Source organism: Vulpes lagopus, chromosome 3 (assembly GCF_018345385.1).
Source record: "Vulpes lagopus strain Blue_001 chromosome 3, ASM1834538v1, whole genome shotgun sequence".
Taxonomy (NCBI): Eukaryota; Metazoa; Chordata; class Mammalia; order Carnivora; family Canidae; genus Vulpes; species Vulpes lagopus.
The window spans coordinates 33,302,265-33,329,233 of NC_054826.1; the positions used below are offsets into that span (position 1 = coordinate 33,302,265).

The 26,969-nt window shown below is 47.8% G+C and overlaps 1 protein-coding gene and 1 long non-coding RNA gene across 5 annotated transcripts in view; one reads left to right on the forward strand and one right to left on the reverse strand.

Annotated features, from left to right (window-relative positions):
* Positions 1-14,789, reverse strand: part of LOC121487364 — a 65,684-nt gene extending 50,895 nt beyond the window's left edge. The window contains exons 1-2 of the long non-coding RNA XR_005986829.1: positions 13,575-14,789; positions 11,211-11,364 (exon numbers count right to left, since the gene is read on the reverse strand). This is a non-coding gene — a long non-coding RNA (uncharacterized LOC121487364). The remainder of the gene's footprint in view (positions 1-11,210; positions 11,365-13,574) is intronic.
* LARP1 (La ribonucleoprotein 1, translational regulator) overlaps positions 1-26,969 on the forward strand; it is an 85,068-nt gene that overhangs the window by 14,392 nt on the left and 43,707 nt on the right. The window contains exon 1 of one of the 4 annotated variants that reach the window (XM_041748997.1): positions 15,042-15,895. The exons of 1 other annotated variant lie outside the window; for it this stretch is intronic. In XM_041748997.1, coding sequence (XP_041604931.1) covers positions 15,466-15,895 — 430 coding nt within the window. In that variant the 5' untranslated portion in view covers positions 15,042-15,465. Of the gene's footprint in view, positions 1-15,041; positions 15,896-17,119; positions 17,249-26,969 lie in introns of those variants that run through there. 2 more of the 4 variants (XM_041748996.1, XM_041748998.1) reach the window with 2 other exon arrangements.

A 26,969-nucleotide genomic window follows, 5' to 3' on the forward strand; every position in this document is an offset into this window, starting at 1 on the left:
CTGGATTTATTTTATTTTATTTTATTTTATTTTATTTTATTTTATTTTATTTTATTTTATTTTATTATTTTTTTGAGTTTCTGGATTTAGATCTATGTGTGTGTGTGTGTGCACAAATATGATTTGTGCATCGTATTTATCCAATAGGCAATTCTCTTAATTCCAAAGGCAAAGGAATTTTAATTGTCTTCTAAAACTATAGAATTTCAGGTGCCTGGGTAGCTCAGTCAGTTAAGCATCCTACTCTTGATTTGGCTCAAATCATGATCTCAGGGTCTTGGGGTCGAGCCCCATGTTGAACTCCAAGCTGGGTGTGGAGTCTACTTGAGAGTCTCTCTCTCCCTCTCCCTTTGCTCCTTCCTGACCTCCTTCCCCCCCCACACACACACTCTCTCTTCTAAAAAGAATAAAATGAATAAAAAATAAAACTATAGACTTTGTCTCCAACAATTCATGTGATATATATTTAAACAATCTCTAAGACTCTCAGAGATCTTTAGAGATGAAAATGTTTGAACACCAAGTGTTAACTATATAATCCTAACTATTCTTTTGTAATAAATCATATTATACAATTACCATCTTTGACAGCCTTTCCTTTCTGCCCTCCCTTCAAGTTGGAGTTGGTCCTGAGAGGTGGGTGTGTTTTCTGCTTGGTTGTAGTGGGCAGTTGTGTTAGTATCTACATGAATGAGGTGAATGTCCTGGATAGAGTCCCACAGTCCCAAACCACTCAGAATCCCCAGGATTGGCTCATTCATTTGCTCTGTGTGGACCCATCTGGAATGTAACGTGGCTTGGAATTTCTGGAGGGAAGTTGACCTTCACCTCATCTGTGAAACAAATATGGTAGGACCATCAGGAGAGTGGTAGGGGTGCTGACTGGACCATGTAAGTAACACATAAATTGTATGTTCATGGCTGCTGAAGGGACCCATGCACAGCATGACAGATGAGTACATCATGTGTGTCTAGCAGAATAGCCAGGCTATCTGAATAGCTTTTGAATCAGACTGCTGAGGGTTTCAACACAGCCCTGAAATTTATAAAGGCATTTTTACCAGCTACTTAACCTGTTTCCTCATCTGCAGAATGGGTTTAATAGTGGTACACACTTTGAAGGGTTATTATATGAGATAATTCATGAAAAGCACAAATGTTGAGCACAGATTAAGTTTGCCCTACATAGAAAATATTACTATGCTATTTTTATCTTAAAATTATTAGCAGTGATTCTAATTATATATACGGTAAAGACTCAGGGATGTGAGTTTCACTTATGTAAAGTTTGTGGACATAAAGACAGGGGCTGGAATGGGATGAAATTTTTTATTGATTTTTAAAAAGATTTTATTTATGTATTCATGAGAGACACACAGGGAGAGGCAGAGACATAGGCAGAGGGAGAAGCAGGCTCCCCGAGAGGAGCCTGAGGCAAGACTTGATCCCAGGACCCCGGGACCATGACCTGAGCTGAAGCAGATGCTCAACAATTAAGCCACATAAGGGCCCCTTTGTTGTTGTTTTAATAAGTAATGAAATGCTTCCTTAAAAAAAGTTAGAAAATATAGATGGTAAAAAGAACAAAATAGGTACCAGAAATAGCCATTGTTAATCTTTTGGTGTATATTCTAATGACAATAATATATATATATATTAGAATGGTAAAGGACATTTTACAAAAACAGGATCATACTGAACAGGCTATTTTATAACCAGCTGTTTTTCGGTGAGTAAAGGAAAATCTACAGGCAAATGCATTGGTTTCTTATTTGTTTATTTGTTGTAAAAAAAACACATCTAACATAAAATTTACCATTTTAAAGTGTAAGTTCAGTAGTGATATGAATATTCACATTGTTATAAAACAGATCTCAGTGCTTTTCCATCTTGCAAATCTGAAACACTATCCCCATGAAACAACTTTCTCTCCCTGTTTCCCCAGCCCCTGGTAACCACTATTCCATTTTCTGTTTCTATGAATTTGACTACTTTATTGTTATTTTTTTTTAGTGTAAGCTCTGTGCCCAATGGAGTCAAACTCACGACCCCGGGATCAAGAGTCTCATGCTTCACCAACTGAAGCAGCTAGGCAGCCCTAAACCTGACTACTTTAAATACCTCATATAAGTGGAATCATATAGCATCTGTTATTTTGTGACTGGCTTACTTCACTTAGCATTGTGTCCTCAAGGTTCATCCATGTGGCAGAACTTCCTCCTTTTTTAAGGCTGAATAATATTAATTTGTATGTAAACACCACATCTGTCCATTCATCCATTGCTGGGGACATGAGTTGTTTCCATCTCGTGGCTATTTTGAATATGGCTGCTATGGACATCAGTGTACAAATATCTCTTTGAGGCCCTGAGTTCAATTCCTTTGGATAAATACCCAGAAGTGAGAATTGCTGGATCATTTAGTAGTTCTATTTTTAATTGTTCAAGAAGGCTACATACTGTTTTCCATAGCAGTTGCACCATTTTACATTCCCACCAGCAATGCATAAAGGTTCCAGTTTCTCCACATCCTCACCAACACTTGTTATCCACCCATTCTTCCTTCCTACCCCCCTCCTTCCCTCATGCCTTCCATCCACCCATTCTTCCTTCCTCTCCCCCCTCCTTCCCTCATGCCTTCCATCCATCCTTCCTTCCTTCTCTGATAGTAGCCATCCAAAGGAGTGTGAGGTGAACAAATGTATTGTTTTAATACAGTTCTAGGGAAACTGTTTGAATTCCTCAAAAGAATAAACACTTTTGACCCTGAGAAGCACAGAATCTTCCTTTTTTTTTTTTTATAGATAAGCAACTAACAAACTTTATGTATCAGAAGCATATCAGATCTAATCTCATTAAACATATTCTGCTCTGTGGATTAACCTCCTCCACCTCCATCACTCCAAATTTTAGAGTGTTCACTTATGAAAGGATAGTGACTAGTTTTGTGACCACTGCAGCAGGCTACCTCCAAATGTCTCTCTCTCTGATGTCCCCCAGCTGTTTGTATCCTTTTCCTTCCTTGGTTCCCCTCTGCTGCTGTCACTTCTGGAATGAGGGGTTCTCCATAGTTGCAGCTCTCCAACTCTGCTCCAACTTCTTTCCCTCCCCGTACCCCCGCAGGAACCAACCCTCAGATCCTTGTCCCCAGCTTCAGGCCCTCTGTTAACTTGCTCCAGCACCTGCTCAGGGAGGGGGGGCGGTGTGCATGTGTGAGTGTGAGGTGCGGTACCCAAAACTACATTCCCTTAGCAGTGTGGTTCCCACGTGTGCCTCCCACCACACCACATATCCTTCTTTTATAGAGATACATTCTTTCTCTCACAACCTGCCCCCTACAAGGCAGCCAGCATCTAATCTGGACCTTCTGAAGAAGCAGCAGGCTGTTACAATGCTTTTGCAGAAACACCAGCTGAGAGACCCTGCTGGCTCCAGCCCGCTGCCTTCCTAAGGGCTTTTCTTGAGCTCTTTAGATGATACGTTATTTTGCCTTAATGCTGGCCTCAGACACTGGCTCTCTCATGAAATAGAACTCTGCCACACCATTTTATTGTTTTTTTTAAGATCGAGTTAAATTTAACACAAAATATTGTTGAGGTTTTAAATGTATGGTTCAGTGAGGGTTTGGGTTTTTTTTTAGGATTTTATTTCTAGGGAATCCCTACCCCCGGGATCAAAAGTCACATGCTTCACCTACCATGCCAGGTAGGGACCCCCAGGTCAATGGAGTTTTGACAAATGTGAACCCCCACAAATTACAATATTTTGATACATAATCAGCTAATTTAGAGAAATTGCAGGATTCCATAGAACTATTGGAAAGAATATGGGGTTTGGAGTCAAGAGACCTGGTTGGTCAAGCCTCCCCATTAACTAGCTGTGTGACTTGGGGCAAGTGCCATCCCCTCTCTGAATCTTTGTTTTTGATCTTTATGGTAAGACCAGTTCTAGGGGCCTCCTCTCGCTACAGGCCCACATGACATGACAGGGGTTGAACAGAGGTCATACGAGACTTCCTGAAATTATGCAGAGTTGCTATGTCCTGCCTACATTTGCAAAGTGAAGGTACCTCACCTGGATCCTTTCAATCAGATTCCTGAAGAGAAACTAAAGAAATAATAATTACAACAATAAACAAAGATGTCAGAAATCAGCCAAACTGAGCTCTATCTACATCCTGTAGGAATGTACCAAATGCTTATAAATTTATAAAGGATTTATAAATAAATCCTTCTCAAATTTGTTTGCTCTAGTACATTAATGAAAGAAGATTCTGAAGGGATTAGCTTCAAATTCACAGCAAGTATCAAAAACACACTGTTTGCCAAATAGGTTGAGTTTAGCTATTTTGCTGTTTGGAAGCTAATGTGCCTTGCTAAAAGAGGAAAGGGCTCTCCAACAAAATAAGACGAATCCCTCACATCTGTAGAGCATTTTTGCACTTTTCGAAGCCTTCTTGTTTATTTCTCCTGTGATCTATGCATCTGTTCTACAACAGGAAGCAGGACAGGGATTATTCTGTCTCCTTTTTTCAGGTGTGGTCCTGAGGCCTGGAACAATGAAGTGAATATTCTCACAGTCACCAGTGAGCCCACACGCTCTGGATTCCTAGCCCTGTGCTTTTGGGGCCTAGCTCCACTGTCTCTTTTGCAAACAAACCAACCAACCCTGAGAACAGAGTCCAGGAAGATCTGAAAATGATAATAACAACAAGAACATTCAAAGGTAGCAGTTAACAGAAACAGGCCTTCCCACTAGGTATTAATGCTTACAATTTTCCCAACAGCCCAATGAGGGTTCTCCCTATTTTGCAGAAGATGAATGGAGGCACAGAGAAGGTTCATGGCTCGCTCAAGCTCATATAGCAAGTAGGTTCCAGAGCTGGGATTCTTCCCAGGCCACTCAGAGCCCAGACTTTGTGCCCCTATGCTGTACTGCCTAGTGTTGCACCATGCTGCAGAAAGAACTTCCTAAAGCTGTTCATGGGTGAGATGAGCACCCCTGAGATTCAGAGAGGCCCCTGTTCCCAGCACTTCAAGTGGAATCCAAGTGATCATGATCACTATTGAGCAAGGTTTAGAGGGAAGTTACATTTAAGGCAGAGGGCCAGGCCAAGCATCCCGAAGGTTCCTTCTAACCAGAGATTATAGGATTTGTTTGAAAACTCCCAAGGAGGCCAGCCTTTCCTATCAGGGCAATGAGTGACAAGTCTTCTTGGCCCTTGAGCTTCTAGACTGAACATCCTCTCCCAGGTGGCTGTGCATGGATCATCCTGGAAATCTGACAGCATGGTTCCCAGTCCTGGGACTGGGGAGGAGGAGGGATAGTAGAACACGAAATTACAGGGTGCCGGCCGCCTGATTAAATCAGCATGCTGTGTGCAGTGCTGTGGCAATGCAACATACCAGGCTCACTCCCAGGCCCAGGGCCCAGATATTAGTCACAGAACCACCGTCAGAGCTACAGAGGCTCTCAACAGCACCTCATTCAAACACTGCTTTTCACACGTGGAGAAATGAAAGCCCAGAGAGGGGAAGCAACTTGCCAAAGGCCACACAGCATTCATTCAACCAAATATTAAGCGCCTACTGTGTGAAGCACTGTACTTGGGACTGGGTATTAAGGATGAACAAAATAGCCACAAGCTCCAGTCTCATCGAGTTTATATATTATTGGAGAAAATTGGCAAAAGAAGATAAACACATAAAATCAGAGATTGCGATCTGTGCTATGAAGAACATGGAGTATTTCAGCCAAGTTGATCAAGGGAGGTGTCTCTGAGAAAGGGGACTGTTTTAAACTGAGGCTTGGAGGATGAGAAGTATATGGTGTTTGTGTTTGTGTTTTGGGGACCATGTGTTCTAGGCAATGGGAATTATGCCCTAGAGGCCCCAGGCTGCTGAGAGCTCCATTTTGAGAAGCTGGCACAGTGCAAGGACAGGGTAGAGGAGCAGGGGCTGGGGGGGGTCAGAGGTGGATGGAGTCTGGAGCACATGGGGTCTTATGGGCTGAAGTGACAGGTCTGGAATTTATTCCTGTTGGAATATGGAGTCACTGAAGGGTCTTTGCAGGAGAATGGCAGGCATGCCATAATAGTTCCTGCTTTTCTTGGTTGAGGTGCCCTCTGGGAGCCTCATCACTCTGGGAGGCTGGCACAAAACACACCAGGCGGTACAAGTCACACAAAATGAGCTTGGCTATTCCCCGTCTTTATCTAGTGATCTCTATGCACTTTATCCACATTAAGTAATTAGGTCACTTACGTTATTTGAGGTTCCCTCTTCCTACCATGTGTCACAGATCTAGAAACTCAAGTGCTGTGGGATCCTCTGGGAATTGGTGAACCTCTCTGATCCAGTGACTGTTGCTGGGACACACAGTCAGGCAGCTTCATCAGCTTGCCACAGACTTTTCCCACCTCATTCCTGTGACCAGCACTCATCCTCTTTGTCATAGAGGTATGAAATGTTAGAAACTGCTATCAAGACTGTGAGGATGGGAAGAAACTTCCAGAACATTCAGACTTTTTTTTTTTTTAATGGGAAAACTAAATTCCAGAGAAGAAAAAAGACTTTTCTAGGTTCTATAGAACGTAGCAGGAGAGCCAGCCAGGGAGGCAGGCCTCTTTCTACATGCCTTTGTCCAATACCACCCCAGCAGAAAGGGAATCAATGTTTCTCAAAGGGGTTCCTCAAATACCTGGCTCAGATTTGCTCTATATTACATGAGTTTGGGAAATGCTCTCTTTCTGAGAGATTCACCATGAATGGTAAAAGCCCCAAGCTATCCCACAGTAAAACATTTATTTAACATTGGTTAAACCCAGTGGTTCAACAGATTCCATCCTGGTGGTCTATCTATTCACATTCTGGAGACTTTACCTTGGGAAGTGCCACCCTAAACAAACAAACAAAAAAAACCCCTGTCTACAGGCCCTGCCGTTATCACTATTATGCTTGCTATTATCACTGAAGGCAGGAGCCCTAGTTAATACTTGGGCTCATGTGATCATACCTCTCTCCAGGAGCCTTGCATGATGCTGAGTACTCAGGGATGGTGGCACAGATCAATTAATCAACAAACACTGCTGATATATGTTGACGCTGGACCTCCTTAGTCACACAGCCTCATCTGAGATAAGGGGCAGCCTACTTCTTTTCTCGACCAAGGGAAAAGCCTGGGGAAGGAAGCATTGGCAGGAAAACTCAAATATCCCTGAAGATCACCAAATGCTAAAGCAACCTGCCCTGCCCCATACCTTCCCTTTCATGGTGGACAAAGCCCACTCCCTAATTTTAAGTTGTTGTTTGTTTTTTTTCTTTTTAATTTTATCTATCTGAGAGAGAGAAAAAAAAAACAGGAGCAGGGGGAGGAGCAGAGGGAGAGGGAGAAGTAGGCTCTCTGCTGAGCAGGGAGCCCAATGAGGGACTTCATTCCAGGACTCTGGGATCATGACCTGAAGGCAGATGCTTAACTGACTGAGCTACTCAGGTGCCCCTAATTTTAAGTTTTAATATACATATGGCCACCTGCAGGAAGGCTTCCCTGACTACCTCTTCCCTGTCCCTCTGGCCTGTGCTCCTCCTTGCCTCATCTTTAATCTCCAGAATTTGTCTATACCATGTGTTTAGTGACTGGGATTGTATCAACCTGTGCAAGGATCTCAATGAGGGTAGTTGGCTGCTTGGCTGGGAGTAACAAACACCAGAGGAAGGGTATGATCTGACACTCACTAGTGTGTGCTGGGCCCATCTAATCACAGCTAAACTCAATTAAAAAGAAAATACTGTGTGGGCCAAACAAAACATGCCTGTGGGCTGAAACTGGCCAGAAGGCTGACAGCTTGCAACAGCTAGAATGTGATCTGGAGAGGGAAGACATTGCATTTGGAATCTATAGAAGTCCTGGGGCTGCCATCAACTAGCATCAGGACTCCAGAGGAACACTTCATCTTTCTGAGAGTTGGTTTCCTCATCTAAAGATTAGGGTAACACTTGCTCTGCATTTTTTGTGTGGGATTCGAAGAGTGTTTGTCTTGATGCTATGCCAATGATAATAATAGCAAATACTTATTCAGTATGTACTATTTGTCAGGTACTGTTCTAAGCACTTTGCATGTATTTACTCACTTAATCCTCACAATAACCCTAAAGGTAAGTGCTGTTATCATCTCCGTTTTACAGATGAGGAAACTGACACAGAGAGAGATGAAGGAACTTGCCCAAGGTTACAGAGCTGGCAGGTGGCAAAGCTATAAGACCCTACCCTTTCATAAATGTTGGTTCATTTACTGTTCTCAAAGGCATAATGAATTTTCTCAGGCAAGTATTTTCCTTTCCCCATTTTATAGATGGCGACAATAAAGCTCAGAGAAGTGAAGTAACTTACCCAACAACACACAGCTAGGAAGTAGGCAAACCTGAATCTGAACTTAACTCTTTTGACCTTAAACCCTTTACTTTTTTCCCCTGTGCTATAAGTAAAGGACAGGCAAGTAGTCTGTGACAAGAACACTGTGCTAGTGTAGGGAGTTTTTTTTTTTTTTTTTTTTTTTTTCCCCTGGGACAGAGAACATGTCTTGCCCTTTATTGTTTCCACCCTAGTCCCTAGAGCAGGGCCCTTCTGTTCTGAGAGCTCAGTACTTGTGACTGATTATGGTCATGTTGCCAGGAAAATTGCCTTCTGCCTTTGTTTTGGCTACCAATTTCCACCTGTCTCCATAAGAACTTGGATGTTTCCAGACCCTGGAATAATTGAATGTGGTTGTCTGAGTTTGTCTCACAGGTGGGGCAGGGGGTTTGTATTTTCCATTTGTGCCATGTCTCCTCTGAGGTGCTGGAGGGGTCTGGAATGGAAGGGGCATGACCTGGGTTCTCATTTTGATTCTGCTGCCCTGGCATCCTGGAGCAACTGACTGAACTTCTGTGAGTCTCAGTTCTTCAGCTGCCAACTGGGGACAGTCATCTCTGTCCTTCCTCACGAAAGCCCTTTGGGAAATGCAGTGTGGCAAACCATAGGAGCTCAATAGATGACACAACTAACTATGTGAAGGGAATTTACAGTGATGTGGAGAAAGTGCTCATAATACACTGCCAAGGTGGGAAAGCAAAAAATAAACCTGCTGAATTTGCAATACAATCTCAATTAGGTAAAACATACATAGAAAAAAGACTAGATGAAAATACACCAACATGTTGCTGATGATTACCTCTGGGGTGTGGCCTTATATGCAGGTTTTACTTTGCTATACTTAAAATATTTTCTGTTTCTTAAAGTTAGCACATTTAATTTTCATATTATATCTTATCATTTAAAAGTACATATATAATTTATATAGTTATATATAATTAATATATTTATTAAAGATATTATATATTAAGTATATATAAAATTTAGCACTTGGCCCTTGACAGCATCACTCTGGTTACCAAAACATTGACGTGATCGGGACTGATCCTGTAGTCATTCATTCATTCATTCATTCATTCATTTTTTTTTGTCAAGAAAATACACTGAGGGCCTTTTTTGCAGGAGACACCAGTGATGGATCCAATAAGGGACAGTAAGAAGAATGGAATGCTATCCCTACTCCAAGAAATGTCATAAGCTAGATGGAGGAAAAGGTCTACTCATAAGTAACCATAACTGAAGGAAGAAATAACATAAAAAATACCATATGCTTTAAGAATACTGCCATTAGGAGTTAAGAGTGGGGAGAAATCTCTTCTAGCTGTGGAAATTAAATAAGATTTCATGAGGAACTTGGCATTTTGTGCTGAACCTTGAAGGACAGGTAGAATTCTGGACCAGTGGAAATGATATTACTGGCAATAATAAAAGTAACAAAAGGTGATACTTACCACATACTATGTGCAGGCATTGTGCTATTCAATTACACATTATCTCCTTTAAAGATCACTGAAGCTCTAGGGGATAAGTAGTTCATTATCATCTCCAATTTACAGATGGGGAAACTGAGGCTTAGAAGTTAAATATTTGCTCACAAAGTCACCAGATGGTCAAGCTAGGATTTTGCACTCAGGACCTCGCTCTGAACAGGAATGTCAGAGTGAGAGGAATTACATGAATTGAGGCAGGAAAGAATGGGGCCCACAGGGTTAATCCTTCAGGGAGCTTCCTGAAGACAGGAAACGTGTATCTTGCTCATTTGTCTAAGTCCAGGGCCTGGGCAGTACCTGGCACATCGAGGGTGCTTAATAAATATTTGCCGAAGGAAAGAAATAGTGAGTGGTCCACTGCTGCTGGAAAATACAGGGTGTGGTAGAGGTGGCAGGAGAGGAGAGGGGTGTGAGTAGGGAGATTTTAAGCAGAGGCAGGGCTCATCAAAGTCCAGGAAAGAGTCAGAGAACTGGCTCAGGCAGTGTGGTAGGCTGCATTGCAGCGGGGAGAACAATTAGTGGGCAAGCTCATCATGAGACCATTTGAGAAGTGCAGGCATGCCAGGATGGGGAGCGGGGCTGGGGGAAAGATGGTAGCATGGAAGAGGAAGAGGCTGGGATGAGGAGGCTTGGCTCTAACCCAAGGTGGCAGATGTATTAGAAGTTAAATTCTCCATCGGACCACCTTCATTACAAACCCATTCTTTCCGTTTCCAAAGCCCCTGGGGGATGCTTGGCTGCCTCTGAGCCTACTTCCTCAACTGTAAAATGGGGATAATCGTACTTACCCAAAAGTGTTGCTCTGGGGGTTAACCAGGTTTTATGGGAACAATCAGTACTCCTCCACCCCCCACCCCACTTAACTATTGATGTCTGCACTGACTTCACAAGAAGAGGTCTAGGCTGAGCCTCCTCCCAGGAACTGAATAAATTTCTTGGCATGTGCTAAAAGACCCAAGAGTTTTCAGAGTTTGGAATAACACTCCCCGGGCTGGCACAGTAGGTATTGGCCAAAGCCCCACCCCTGCTAACCCCACCCACTCCTCTGTGTCTGCCTCCTGCCCAGGAGCCCAGGATATCAGCAGATAAGGTACACAGCCCAAGTTCTTCCAGAAACACAAGTTCCTTTGGAAAATCAAACTGAAAGAGGAGTAACACTGTACACCTATACGTGTTAAACTTTTTCTTCCTAACACAGATAACTCGAGGAACCTCCACACCACCTTTTACCTATGCTCCCCACAAAAGAATGAAGTTTGGTAAAACTGTACCTTGCACATCCATAAGCCAGATAGGCAGGTATTATGCTTACCGTTTTGTGGATGGAGAAATGGAAGCCCAGGAAGGTAGAGAGGCTGTCCAAAGTCATTCGGCAAAGCCAAAGATGGGCTGGTCTCTGGGCTCTCTGGTCCCTTGGTCCCTTGGTCCCTCAGTCGCCGGTCCCTGGGGCAGCTTCCTCTGTCTCTCTTCAGGAAGTTGTGAGCACCAAGAGCAAGCAAACACATAATTAAATACAAATAGGTATTTGGACCCACTTTATAACTTTTATTTCTTAAGTTTGATTTTCTCACTCTGTGTCTCTGGGTTTTTTGTTTTTTGGGTTTTTTTTTAAAGATTTTATTTATTTATTCATGAGAGACACAGAGAGAAAGAGAGGCAGAGACACAGGCAGAGGGAGAAGCAGGCTCCATGCAGGGAACCTGATGTGGGACTCCATCCTGGGACCCCGGGATCATGTCCTGAGCTGAAGGCAGACACTCAACTGCTGAGCCATCCAGGCATCCCTGTGTCTCTAAACATGTGTGTGTCAAAGCCCTGGGCAATAGGCAAGTTAGTTTGATCCTTGTCACTTTCTGCCCAAAGCAAATCTTGTTTTACCTCTTTTTTAGCCTGAGGGCACATATTGCTTAATTACTTGCCCCTCTTCCCCACCCCCCCACCCCAGAAGTTTACATTTTGGGGAGACAAGATTCAACAATTTTAGCATTTTTCCCAGACTCATGTATTTGATCGTCTCTGTAAGAACTTGAGGAGTTGGCAATGGAAAGAAGAGAGGCAGGCCTTAAAGTGTGCTGTGGTAAGAGCAAGGCCTGGGAAGTTATACTGCCCTGAAACAGGTCACTTTGATATTTAGCTGCTGCCTGTGACCCCAGGCACCCACCTTACCTTCTTTTTTAAAGATTTATTTATTTATTTGAGAGAGAGAGAGAGAGAGCACGAGAGGGAGAAGAAGAGACAACCTCAAGCAGACTGCGCTGAGCGGAGAGCGTGACTCAGGGCTCACATCTCATGACCCTGAGATCACGACCTGAGCGGAAATCAGGAGTGGGACGCTTAACTTACTGTGCCACCCAGGCACCCAAACCACCTTACTTTCTTTTCTGAACTTTAGTGACCTTCTTTTATGAGTAAAGAGAACAGTCACAAGGCCTCACCATGCCAGGCACAGTCAGGACTCAAAAGATATTTGTGGCAAGAATTAATATCTATCTCATTGGGCTATTGTGAGAATTCAATGAGATAATGAATATCAAGTATTTCTCATAGAACCTAGCACACAGTAGCTACTCAATAAAAGTAGCTACTCTTAATTGTTTCTGGTCATTATTAATATTTAGAACTGAGTATATAATGCCGCAGTGGGTCAGGAATTTTAAAGACCTGAACTCAAATCCCATTTGCATCATTTAATGTAGAAAAAGCTACTGGATTTAGGATCAAGAAATTCAGGTGTGAGACCTGGTTCTGCCCTGAACTAGCTGTGTGACCTTGGTTAAGTAACTTCACTTCTCTGAACCTCACTGTTCTCATCTGCAAAACAAGGAAATTGAGTAATTGTTAAGATTCCTTTTTCCAGTGATGAGAGCCTCAGTTTAAGTTGTAGTCTTTTACTTTACTGTCTCTGGTCCGTTTGCCCATCTGTAAAATGGCACACCGGTGTTTAGGAGCCTCTTTCTGGGACAGAGCAGGAACAGGGTATGCAGATCCCAGGGCCCCTCCAACCTCCAAAGAGCAGGCTTGGAGGTGCTTGACTGCTGGGCAGTGTGTATAGGTAACTCGTCCACATGGAGTTCCTGGTCCCCTCACAAGTTGCATGGGGGTACCTCTAGCTTCTACCTCCAATTACAGGAATATGGAAAAGAATGACCAACAAGGACCATGATGTCTCCTATTAGGAGAGTTCAGAGAGGATCTAGTGTGAATAACTTATAGGAAATACTTATCAATAAGTAGGATAAAAAATAGTGCATTTGAGTGGCAAGGCGCAATAATGTACCTTCTGATTAAGAGCACATACAATGCGGTTATGAAGAATCTTGCTAAAATTCATTGAGATTCCCGTAATCATTACGTTTCTTGGGACCTCTTTTGAAGCACTGGCCTCAGTCTCTACAATTTACACAGCATTTTGACAATGTCTCACCTGACTCCTCACAAAAGTTGAGAGGGTAGAAGCAAGTCAGGCATAATTTACCTCCATTTCACCACCAGGAAATGGTATCCAGGGGAAGAGAGGGATGCTCACCAAGGTGTAGAGGCTGAGTTGCAAGTTATCGAAGAGCTGGGACTAGACATCAGATTGCCTGGCTGTCCCCAACAGTGCCTGTTCTCAGTAGTCATGGTTACAACCACCCTACAACCATCTTCGTGTCCCCGGCGGTTTCAAGAGGTTTACCATAAGCCTCCTCCGGTATCCAGCAGGTCCTGTGTTCTGATCCTTGCCTTTGGAGATGGCCAACATCCCAGGCTGTTATGTCTTGAGCAAGCAGGATCACAGCCAAAGAGGCCAGGAATTCTCCCAGTGAATTGTAGGGCCATCTGATGGGTAAGCACCCAAGGGGGGGGGGGGTTCTTAGACACTTTCTAGGTCCTGTACCAGGCATACTTAATTCTAAAACATTTGGAATCTGTATTCAAAGTTTTCCTTCATCATCCATACTAAAGGAGCTGCTCGAGTCTAACCTACCACTGTAGTAGTTACTGTCTTCATAGATACTACACAAGCACTTGTTTACCACCTCGTTTATGGTCTTTCTCCGCCTTAGAGTGTAAATTCCGTGAGGACAGAGAACTTGCTAGCCCGATTGATTGCCAAACCCCGTTTCCTAGAACCCTGCAGGCCCCCACCCTATGAGGTTAGTAAATATTTATTGAATGTGCACTGAAGTTTGAAATCACTGTCCTACACCACTGGTTCATTTTCCAATAGAGAAACTGAGGCCCACGGAGGAGATACCTGGTGCATAGTTTGTAAGGGGCAGGGCCAGGATAAAAATCTCAGATCTCTGAGTCCCAATCCAGCCCTGGCTTAACTCCGCCCAAAGCAATTCTTTAGAAAAAGCGAAATTCACTTGAAAGAAAAGACGTTTCCTGCCTTATAAATACTGGGTTTCAGGGGCTGTGCCGGGTGGGGGGGCTGTTGGCAATTCCGTCCCCACTTTGTAGGCACCCTTGTCCCCAAGGGTTAAGGGCTTGCCTTCGGGCCAGGCGTCGAACCCGACTGCGGGCAGTGTCCAGGCCAGGGCCCGCGGGGAGGAGCCCAGCGCGGCCCGCGGAGGTGAGGGCGGCTCGCCCAAGGTCACCCAGGCGGGGCCCGGAGGGGCCAGGCCCGCGGAGCGCCAGGGAGCCGGCAGCGTCGGCGCGTCCTCGAGGTGGGTAGGGACCCCCTCCTTCGCCCTGTAAGTCAGGGGTGACATTAATGGCTCCGACTGCCGAGTCGGGCGCAGCCAGCCTGGAGAGCGCGAGCAGGCCCGCTCGGCCGCGTGGCCCGCTCCCATGTGCTCCACCTGCGGACGCCCCGACGCGCGGGCCCTTTAAGACACCTCCCCCTCCTCCCCCACCCCTCTCTCCTGCCCGCCCCCCGTCGCCCTCCCTCCCGAATTGCATCAGGCACGTGCTCGCCCCCGTCCGGTCGCTGCACCCCTCACCCCCCAGCCCGGGCGGTGCTCCGAGGCCTCGGAGGCGAGGGGCGGGGCGGGGCGGGGGCGGGGCCGCGGGGCCGCGGGGCCGTGCGCGCGCGCTCCCGCCGCCTCCGCCCGCCCGCCGCCCGCCGCCCGCCGCCCGCCGCCCAGGGCCGGCCTCGGCGGGCGCGTCCCCGCCGCGCCGTCCCCTCCCCTCGCCCGCCGCGTCGCGAGGCGCGCGCCCGCCCGCCGCCTGCCGCGGATCGCGTGGTCGCCTCGGCTCGCCGCGCCTCTCCCCCGTCCGTCCATATTGCTGCAGCCCCCGAGCCGGGAAGCCCGGGCCGCCCCGGCGGCGGGGGGGAGGGAGGGACGGGACGAGAAGCCTGCGGGGCTCGGGGTGGGGGCGCCGTGCGAGGAACGGGCGGGGGGGGCCGCGCGCCGAGGAGGCCTGGACCGCAGAGTGGGGGCCTTCCTCCCCCCCCGCCCCCAGCGGGCCTCGGACCTACGGCGGCGGCATCCGACCGCGAGGGGAGCCGCGCCTAGCGGGAGCCCCGGCCCTTCTCCGCAGGGACTGGGGCCCGGCGGCCCGGAGGAAGGCGTCGCGGGTGCCCTGAGAGCCAAGTTCGCGGCGGGGGAGGCGGCTTCTCCGGGGGGGCGGGCGCGCAGATGGCCACTCAGGTGGAGCCGCTGCTGCCGGGGGGCGCCCCGCTCTTGCAGGCCGAAGAGCACGGGGGCCTGGTGAGGAAGAAGCCGCCGCCGCCGCCGCCTGCCGAGGGCAAGGGCGAGCCCGGGGCGAACGACGCCGGAGGGGGGGAGCCGGACGGCGGCGCCCGGAGACCTCGGCCGCTCTGCGCCAAGCCGCACAAGGAGGGCACCGGGCCGCCGGAGCGCGAGAGCCCGCGGCCGCCGCCGCCGCCCGGCGCCGAGGGCCTGGCGGTCAGCGACGGGGAGGAGGGCGGCGGCGAGCCGGGCGCCGGCGGAGCAGCGGCCGCCGGGCGCCGTGACTTCGTGGAGGCGCCTCCGCCCAAGGTGAACCCGTGGACTAAGAACGCGCTGCCGCCGGTGCTGGCCGCGGTGAACGGACAGTCCCCTCCAGGTGGGTGCGCCTGCTCGCCCCCTCCCGGGCCGGGACCTCTTCCGGGGAGGACGGCGTCCCCTCCCCCAGCGGCCTTGAGGCCCGGGGGTCCGCCGCCGGCCGTCGTGACTCGGGGCTTTTTCTTTTCTTCCTTTCTTCTTCATGCCGCCTGTTCAGACGGGGCCGCCCCGGCCGAGGCCCGGCCTCCGGGAGCCCGCGGCCAGCGCCCGGGCCTCGGCGGCTAGCGGGCAGCGGCGTGGCCCGGGCCTACCCCGCGGGGGTCGGCGGGCGCCGGCGGCAGTGGGGGCCCCCGCTCCCGCCCCCGCGAGTGGGTGTCGGGGACGGGGCCCGGCCGGACCCCTTCCCGGGAAGCCCCTCTTCCCGCCCCGCCCCGCCCCGCGCCGCGCCGCGCCGCGCTCGCGTCCCGGGAGCGCCGCGGCCGGCCCCATGTTGTGAAGGTTTCATGAGCATATGTCAGGCGCGCCGGAGCTCCGGCCGGGAGTCGCGCCGGCCCCACGGATCCGGGCTCTGGAAGTTAGCGAGTTTTGTTGTCTGGTAGATGGCCGCAGGCGGTGGGGTCGCCCTGGGCGACGGGTCGGGGGGTCGGTTACGGGGACGAGGAGGGGGAGAGGAGCCCCGGCGCGTCGCTGGGCTCGCTGGGTTCCCTTCCCGGGCCCGGGGACCTTCCGCCTCGAGAGGGGGCCGGACGGCGGGCGTGCGGGGGACCCGCTTAGGGGGAGGCGGAAAATGGGCGGCGAGGCCGGGGGCACGCGGCGCGCCGAGGGGCGTGCGGCGGCGGGGGAGGGAGTGGCCGCGCCGGGCGGGCGGGCGGGCGGGTGACAGTTGGGCGCCATGCGCCGCGCCGCCGGCCCGCGGGCTGCTCGCGGCCGCTGGGCCCGAGCGTTCGGGGTGGAAGGCGGGTGCGGGCGGCGGCGGCGGCGGCGGCGGCGGCGGCGCGGGCAGTGCGTGTGCGCGGCGCCCCTTCCCGGCATTCCTGCGCAGCCGGGACGGCGTGGGGCCTCCCCGCGCGGCCGCGGCATGTGACCGCCGCCGCGCTGCCCGCGCCCTGCCTCGTCGGCCCTGCGGCCCCGGGCCGGTGGAGGTCGCGCGGAGCCGTGTCAGCGCGGGGGCGGGCGCGGGCGCGGCGCGGGCGGGGGGAAGGCGGTGCCGGGCCCGGAGGCCGGCCTGGGCGCGGGGCGCGCGGGGGCGCCGCGCTCGGTGTGTGGGGCCCTGTGGAAGTGGATCCGCAGCGGAGCCGGCCTGTGGCTGCAACGGCCCCGGCGCCGTGGCCCAACTCCTCCCTTTCTGCAGCCGCTGGCCGAGGGGGACTGGTCGAGGTTGAAGAGGGAGCTGATTAAGGCCTTCACATTCGAGGTGGGGAGTAGAATCCACTCGTACGTAGTAGGATCCTAGGGAAACCAGAACAGCCGATTCTGAAAATAGCATGTTGCAATTTTTATTTCTTTGAAGGTTGCTTCATTTGGAGGAGGGGACGTTGACGTTTACTAATAATACCTCAAACCGTGTTCTCTCTTCCTTCTGCCCTCTCCCCTTCCCCCCTTTGCCTTCCAGAACCCTCTTATGCAAAGGGCAGTGCTGAAACCTCCATTTTCTTGCATGTCCCTCCTGATCCACCCACAGAGGGAGGGAAATCAACTTTTAAAACACTCTTTGGTCCTTCCCCCGTCTTTAAACTCAAAGGGGTATAATCATCCCCAGGAGAGAGCACTCCTCAGAAGTTTAAATGGGGCTACTCACCCTGGCTGCTGCTGCTGCTTAGCCTATGGTGAACCTGCCTTGTGGGTTTTAAATCAGCCGTGACATCAGGTGGTATTGGGTGCCTGAGCTGGCATTTTGTGCAAGTGCAGTGCACCCTTGATAGGGTGCGTCACCGGGGTTATTGATCGTGGGAAGAAGACAGCCTGGCTGGCATCTCGCCTTTCCCTGGAGTGGAGAAGCCAACTTGCTTTAAGTGCCCAAAGCAAAATTCTGAGCCTAGTAGTCTTGCTCTGTTTTTGTTTTTCAGGAGTCTTAAGGCAAGAAAGTGTCTTGTCTGCTCGTTGGTTTTTGAACCTTTGGACTACTACTAGTCTTTGACAGACTTAACTCTCAATCCAGTAGCTTCTTTGCTTAAGCCTGTTATTAGGGCCTGGATGCTTTTTGAGGGAGAATTTTGTGATTGAACTGTCTGGTAAGGTTAGTTGGTGGCCCTTTCTTTGGAGAGTCTACATCGACTGCTAAGGCAGTTTCTCAGTCCTGATTTTATTTGCAGCTTAGACAAGTTTGAATGTGACACCAATGGAGTGGCAGTGTGGTCTTGGGAATTTTTGTGTTCTGTGATGCATATGTTTTTGGGAGTCCACAGAAATGAGTGCCTCATAAGCAAGCTAAAAGCTTTCCAGAGCTTGCTGCAAATGCCTATTTTTAGCCCTCCTTTTGGCTCGGATGCTAGTGTTTTAGTGCTTTAAGGGACACATGCAGTAACTAGTAATAAAAGATGTTTTCCAGTATCCCCCCTCCCCATTCTTAAGTCAGGACTTAGGTTCCCCTAGAATATTTTGAAGACCTTTAATTTTTTTTTTTTCCTTATTCTAGCCACAACTACTGAGTATGAGAGAAGCAGGGTGAGAAACGATACACTGCAAAGGTTCTGGGGTTAAAACAGCATTCGCTCAAATGCCAGCTCTCCCACTTGCTGGCTGTGCCTCCTTGGGCAAGTAACTTAACCATTCTGTGTCTCAGCTTCTCCATTTGTCTAATAGGGAGTAAATTAAGATTTATCTGCTTCATAGGGTTGTTGTCAGCATTCACTGTGGTGATATCCCGATGCTTGACATGTAGTAGCTGTTATACCATGTCTGGGAGACTGTAGGGCTTTCCAGGACTTTTCCTGGGTTCCCATCTTCTCCACCTGTAAGATGGGGTTGGTGGTGGAGGATGTGCAGTACTTTTCCTTTTCTGGGATTGTGTCAGTATTCCATGAAATATATGGGATCCATCTCCTCAAAAATGGAGTTCTCCTTACCCAAGACAGGAAGGACGTATTGTGGATAATCTTAAAGGTTGCTGACCCAAGGAATTGGCTATTTTTGCTTCGGAATGTGGTGTGATGACTGTTTTAAAAATATTTTTTAATTTGTTTATTTGCGTTTCATAAAAACTACTTTTGGTAGAGTGCACGTGTACTCTCAAGGGCTGTGGGGAACGGCCGTGGCTGAGCTAAAAGTTTGTGTGGCCAGTGCACATGTAGTGGGTTGAGACCTGAGAATGTCATCACCACAAGCTGCCCACCCCAGCAGGGGAGTCATTGGGTTGGCTGCGTGGGACCTCTAACAGCATGTCATAAGAAAAGTAAGCTTCGTATATATAGTCTTCTTGACTTTAAGGAGAAGTCTGGCAGGGTCTCAGACTTGAATATTTATGTTTTGTGTGTGTTCCTTTGAAGTGCAGCTAACTGATGGCACAAAATAGAGTTATAATACCAGCTAACCCAGGGCAATCCCAGGGATCCTCCACTCCACCCAGCTGGCCCCAAACAACAAACCTCTGCTCTCTTTCTCTACTTTTCTTCCTAGGGTTAGCCCCTTTCCCAGGTTCCTCCTAGTTGCACGAGGGTGGGTCATCTGTGTGGATCTGGGGTATCAGTTTTCAGTATAGCATCAGAGCTACTTCAGACCCTGGCCTCTTCTTCCCCACCATGAGAAGTGGGAAGCAGGAGCTCTGCTGTAGAATCCTGCAGTCTGCAATTTTGAGTCCCAGCTTTGTTTCTTTTGCTGCTGCTGCTGCTTTTTTTTTTTTTTTTTTGAGGTATAATTGATTATTAGTTTCAGATTGGCAACTAATGATTTAATATTTGTATATATTGAGCTTTGCTTCTAACTTGCTGTGCGATCTTGGGTGAATTACTCAGCCTCTCTGAGCCACCATTTTCTCATCCCCAAAAGGAGAATAATGAGTTACTGTTGCAAGGGTTGTGAGAATTAAAGAAGGTAATGTTTATGAAGCCCTTAGCAGAGTGTCAGGCACAGACCACTCTAATAAGTGCTACCTATCCAATGATTGCTATTTAAAAATTTTTACAATAAATGACAACCGTTACTAAGCATGTTCATTCCACTTTTGATTCTGTTGGTGACCAGCGTTGTGGTCCCCATGCTTCCTCTGCCTCTGTTTCTTCATCTGAAAATGAGGGAATCAGATTAACTCTAAATGTGTTCAGAGTATTTTTGGTATTGGGGGAAAAAAAAGTTTTTCAATAGCCCTGCCCCCCCCCCCCCCACACACACACAAAAGAAAGAAACCAAAACAGAGCTTTTTATATGTTTTTTTTTTCTTTTTCCTATTGGCCACAGCCGTTAAGAACTCAGTTTTGAATCCAAGTTTTGTGATAGCCTAGAGAGACTTCTGGCTTTAGGAACCTAGGCAGATCACTTGAGGTGCATATCAGACACTATGGAGCAAGTAGACATTATGCACCTTGAGGCGCCTAGATAGAAAGTACACAGCGTTGCCTGTGAAAACTGCCCCCCCACTCCAGCCGCCCAAAGAATTGAACCCAAACCTAATAGAGCCCTAGATCTGTTGGTATAGAGGAACAAGTTGATAGACCATGAGGTAGCAGTCCTTTAGTTTCTGAATATGAGAGATTCTGTGGGACAGATCATCAATAAATGAGTTCTTAAGAGAGTTGAGACATCAGTCAAGTGCATCGTGTGGATCTTGTGTGAATCCTGATTTGAACCAGTTTCAAGAAGACGTTTTGGTGACAACTGAGGAAATCTGATCCCTTTAAATTATTGTAAGGAATTACTTGTCAGGAGCGATGAGCTCCATTACTGTTTATATTGTGTACCCTTGGCTAAGAACTGCTAGGTTAGCCTCCATAAATGAGAATTTAAAGCTGTTTTCTTGCAGTTCAAATTAGTTTCTCCTCTTCTAAGGAAAGCACACAATTAGGACCCCCTAAAGGGGAGATGGGGGAGGCTGGCAACCCCCTCAACTTTGGGTGGGGAGTTTTTTATACTTCCCTGGGAAGTAAGTGCCTGCTTGGGAGAGAGAAGTATGCCTATTAGGGCTGAGGTACAGGCTGGGGGACTAAGGGGGGTATAGGATGGTCTCTGCAGTCTGAAACCCTGAACCTCCTGAGGGGTGGAGTCTTTTGGCTGACCCACCCCCCTGTCTGCAGTGGGACCTAGGCTAGAGTAAGCATTTTAGAGCTGTTACTCAGCACTCATTCCCTCCCAAAGGGAGGCGGGCGGAGAGAGGAGGAGGAGCGGGCCTGAAACCACAGAAACCTCTTTAAAATGGAGAGCTTGGCAGATGGGAGTGCCCCTGTTTGCAAAATCCAAGACAAGCTTACAAAGGGGGTAATTAGGGTGTTGGGGCCTCCAGAGGGCTCACAGGTGCCTCACTCTGGGTTCACAAACACCCCTGGCTGGTCCAGAGTTACCTGGTGGGGAGTGGTCAGGAGAGAGGATGGCCTTACCTTGCTGGGGGTTCATGAAAGGAAGTAAGTTTTAAAACCTGCCTAATAAAAGCATAGGAAAGGGTGAGGGAGCAGAGCGATAGGTGGTGATAGGATTTGAATCAGAACATTGACAGAGTACCTCTTGTGCTCTCACATGGTGACTTTGGTTGCTAACCTCTTTTTTTTTTTAGTTATGAATGGGAGTAATCCCTATGTTGAGGTTGTTTTGAGGATCAAATTAATGTGAGTATGAGGTAGCACCGTTCATTAGTTAAAATTTCCCACACAGGTATAAGTGGTTTATGTTCCAGAAGATGCATTCCAAAGCCAGATATATGTAGTTTCAATGACCCCTTCTGGCAGGTTATTCATGACTTTCTAAAATGAGGGTGGATAATCAGGAGTTAGCTTAATTTTCAAGTAGCGCTATTTGCAGAAGTTACCGGAACCATTTGGCCAACTTCTTGTGGCAGATAGCCTAGGATGTCTCCCTGAGGGATTTTCTGAGAATCATGGGGACAGTCTTGACATGGCACCTTTCTTTTGGCTGCACCTTTGGACTGGCAAAGCTGTAGGTGTGGAATGTGAGGAGTATGGGCCTTTATTGATGAATTTTGTAAAGCCAGCCATATAAATCTGTCATGTGTAGTGAGGGGCTTCTCCATCTCAGTATGAGATACTATTAGTAAACTCAGATGACCCCATCCATCGGAGAATGTGTTTATAGGGCACTTTGTAATAATTGTCCATACTTGTGATAACCACCTGACCCTCCAGACATGCTTTCCAGTAACTCAAAGTAGTCTTTTCTCTGCTTTAAAATGAAGTTGCAAGCTGCTTGGGGGAAGCTGAAGTCCCACTGTGGCCAGGAGCCATCTGGATAAATGATCCACCTGGGCTCTGTATGGTTTTTTCCTCTCATTTTCACATGCACCAGTTTATTTAAATTCCTGGTGATCCCAAGATAAGTAATAGTGATACCATAGTTAGCACTTACTGGGTGCCTGCTGTGTTCTAGCCCATATAATCTGCTAAGTGAGTAGTCTTCTTATCCCAGCTTCAAAGATGAGGAAAATGAGACTCAGAAATTAGTAAGCAACTACCCTTCTAATTGCTTGGCCTAAGAGTCTTGGGGTCATCCTTGTTACCTCATGGATAATTTACCAGTACATCATTTTGGTTCCTAAAAACTGGATACAAAGTTAGACAGCTTTTACCACCTCCTCTTTTACCAGCCTAATCCACAGACCGTTACTTCTCATCCAGATTGCTGAAGCAGCCTCCTACCTGATCTCCTGTCACTCTTGCCTCAAGATCTCTCATCATGGAATAAAATCCCAAATCCTTAGAGTATTCTGTAATCTACACTTGATATGGCTCCCTATACCACCCATTCCCCCCAAGCTTTAACCTCTTGCACTGTTTTTCTCATCCAGCAACATTGGTCTTTGCCTCTCCTAGAGTATGTTGTATACTCTGTTTCAGAGTTTGGGTTCTAGAATGCTCTTTCCCCAGATAGCCACATGGCTCACACTGTCACATTCTTCAAGTTCCTGTTAAAGAACACTGTGATGGAGAGGCCTTCCTAGACCACCCTCTATAAAATAGCAAGACTCCATCCCGTACTCTGTATCCCCATCCCACCTGCCTCCTTCATTTTTCTTCTTAGTTCTTATCACCATTGAGTCAGGGACTTCAATATTTGGCTACTGCTGTATCCCCAGCATCTACAATATGCCTGGCACATAGTAGGTGGCTCAGTGAACATTTAATTAATGAATGAATGGGTGAATCTCATACTTTGACAGTATCACGCAGCACATGGTGAGTTTGGCATAGAAAATACCACAGTAGAGATGCCTGGGTGGCTCAGTGGTTGAGCGTCTGCCTTTAGCTAAGGACGTGATCCTGGAGCCCAGGGGTTGAATCCCACATCGGGCTTACCATGGGGATCCTGCTTCTCCCTCTGCTTACGTCTCTGCCTCTCTCTCTCTCTTGTCTTTTATGAAATACATGAATAAAATCTTTTCTTTAAGAAAAAGAAAGAAAATGCCACGGTAGATTACAAAAGTCTGTGTTGGGAAGGAATACATGCACTCAGTCCAGTATGGAAGGTACCATATAAGAAAGGGATGGGGTTCTCTAGGAGTGTATCAAAGGCACCCAACTCAATCCTAGGTCAGAGAATTCTTTGTGGAGGAAGCAATGGGTAACAAATCACTTGAAATGGGAAGGATAGGTAAGAGTCTTTTGAGAAAAAGTCTGAAAAGAAAGCTCATTCTTGGTGGAGCAAAGGCCCTAGGGGTTCAGGGAATTGAGTAAATTCCCTGTGGCTATAGTGTAGATGACTTAGAAAGATCATGATTTTAACTGGACAGCAGTGAGAAGCCATAAAAAATTTTAAATGAGAGAGTGGCATGGTCAGATTTTTTCTTTTGAAAAATTACTTTGGCCACATGAGAACATCTTAAAAGTAGATGGTTTGGGGTTTCCTGTCTGATCCTTTGGGGCAAGGTTCCCAGATTACAAAAGGGAGCAGACTTCCAAGTCATTCCTGAAGTGTTGGGCCATTATCAGCTGTCATCCTTTAGACGTAGGGAGCAGCTCCAGCTTATGAGATTTCTCTGACCTTTCAGAAGGCCACATTAGCTGGAATGCATCTCAGTTGCTGGAAGAAGTAGGGTTCCTGACGGACTGGCCGAGGCTGAGCTCATGCTTGAGCTTAGAGCCACCAGCCTCCTTCACCCTGATGTAGCAGCATAGGCATGAAGAGGAGGAAGTCCTGGAAGTAGTAGCAGGGGACAGGCTTACAGGTGGACTGGCATGGCAACTCTCACTTCTAATAGGGGAGGCACCCATGTGGCAGGACTTCGAGACTCACAGGCTGCCTGCTATAAGCCACTTTGCAGCTTGGCCCTTTGGGCTTTTCCACAGATAGCCAGCCATGTGCCCAAGGTTTCCTTCCATCATAGCCACCTCCCCTCAGCTTAATTCAGTTGGTTTTATACTTGTGCTTAATTCAGTGGATTTTATACTTGGGTTTTATACTTGTGCTGAGAGTAATGGCTCTGCTTTTGCCCACGGGTAAACTGCTATAGTGAGTCCCTGAGAATGTGGGGCTATAATCCGGCTCCCCCGGTGCAATTCCCAGTTGTCCACTCTTTCCCCACCACTGTGCTCTCAGGCTGGGATTTCTTTTCCCTTCTTCTTTTAAATTGTTTGTTTGTTTGTTTGTTTATTTATTTATTTATAGAGGAGGTAGGGGAGGAGCAGAGAGTTTGAGTCTTAAGCAGACTCCATGCTGAGTGTGGAGCTTCCTTGGGTTTGATCCCACAAGCCTGAGATCATGACCTGAGCTGAAACCAAAAGTGGGCACTCGGCCTACTGTGCCACCCAGGTGCCTCTCCCTTCTTTTTGAGAGGAAGGAGTATTTTGAGCTGGAAGGGACCATAGGGGTCATTGACTCTAAGCCCCTTGATCATAGGTTACATACTTCAGACCTAGAAAGGAAATAGTTGCTCAGGATCACAGTTCAAAGAGAGGCTGAGACTTGAACCCAGTCCTCTTGCCTTCTACTTCAGTTCTGTTTGCACTCCACCTCTGGAGGAAGAAGTAGAATGGGGTAATTGAACAGGGACTTTGGAGTCAGTCGGGCATAGTTTGAGTTAGCCCCAGCCACTTAGCAACTGAGTGCCCTTGGACAGGTTGGTAACTTACAGGCTTCAGTAAATGGAATTATATCTAGAGTAGTCAGGCGTTGGAGTCCTTGTTGAAAATGAGGTAGATGAACATGAGAACTCAGCCGGAGCCTGGCAAACAGTAAGAAGTGATAGTTCTGAGAGTGTTGAGGACTTGGTTTTGACCCATGTCTTCATTTGTTAACAGAGGTCAGGTGCCAAAGCCAGCCTTTCTCTGTCTTCCTGGATCCTCTGCCCCTTGATCCCTTCTGTTTAGTCATGTGCTGTCAGGGAACTGTACAGTAGAGGGATGCATAAGGAGTCGCTGGGGGCTGTAATTCTGCAGCAAGAGGCCTAGAGTGTGGTGCTTAGGAATGCACTAGTAATAGAGTGTCAGTGAGAAATAGGCTCAGGTGCCTTGAAGTGAAATGCTCTTATTCCGTCTTTGATGTCTTTCTCCAGCTTTGGGTTTGTTTGGGGGAGTGGAGGTCTCTGCTTTTCCTGTTTGTAAATGTATGCATTAACAGCAGCTTGAGGAAGAGGTATTGATTATGTGCATGGAATAGCCTGGCTTAGGTTTTCCCCAAAGTGGTGCTGAATGTAGGGGTAGAGTTTGGACGTGGTGAGAGCAAGGTTCTTGGGTGTGGGGAGCCGGACGCTGCTGCTAGAGAATGTGGGAGGGAGACAGGAAATTAGGAACACACAGAGGAGGTAGCTTGCTGAGATGCATGCACCTTTCTGTGAGGAGGGAATGGTTGAAGGAACTAGAATTATTTTGCCCAAAGAATCAAAGCTTGGGGTGGGTGGAAATGCTGGCTGTTCTGAAATACAGTTTGAATAGACCTCCTTCCTGTGTCCCTATGCGTAAAGCTCTGAGGGCAAATGGGGGATAGAGGGTCAAGAAAAAACTTTCAACAGTGCCCCCAAATAGATTCAGCTGCTCGTGAGGTGTACTGAGTTTCTTGATGTGGTAATCATATTTTAAACAGGTTGGATGGTGATTTGCTATATGGGTGTGCAGCTGCAGATTTGCAAAAGTATTTGCCCAGATTTGTTCAGAAATTCTTCTTCTTCTTCTTCTTCTTTTTTTTTTTTTTTTTTAAGATTTTATTTATTCATAAGAGACCTACAGAGAGAGGCAGAGACATAGGCAGAGGGAGAAGCAGACTCCCTACAAGGAGCCTGATGGCGGACTTGATCCTGGGGGCCTGAGCCAAAGGCAGATGCTCAACCACTGAGCCACCCAGGTGCTCCTCATTCAGAAATTCTTGAGTACTTGTAGGTGTCAGGCCATGAAATGCGGGGGTAAGTAATTTAAGGGCTGTCATTGATGGGGCTTACATCCTGAAAGGCAGAAGTCAAAATTGGCATCCCTCACCTTACATCCTCAGGTCCGTTCCAGCCAACTGACAGGTTTTTTTGTTTTTAAGATTTTATTCATCTATTTTAGAGGGAGTGCGTGTATGAAAGTGGGGGGAAGAACAGAGGGACTGGGACCAGTCGGTTCCATGCTGAACACAAAGCCTGACATGAGGCCCGATCCCACAACCCTGAGATTGTGGCCTGAGCCTGAGCTGAAATCAAGAGTCAGATGCCCAACCAACTGACCCACCCAAGCGCCCCCTCCCCACTTCCACAAAAATTTATCTGGAAACCTTGAAATTTGCAGCTTCTCTCTAAGAGAACAGACTCGGTATGAATATGCAAAAACAAACAAAACTTTAAATTTTATATTTTGGATGAATAGCATGATATGTGAATGATATCACTAAAACTGTTACAGAAAAAAAGTGAGAGGAGCTGGCCTTGCTGAATCTCTTCCTTTATGAGTGCTGTCCAGTGGCAGTACCTACCTCACGTTAGACTTGGACACCAGCATGTGTCCCGTGGGCCCAGACTTTGTATGTTTGATCATACAAAGAGAGAATAGCAGTCTGTCCAGCCTGCAAGC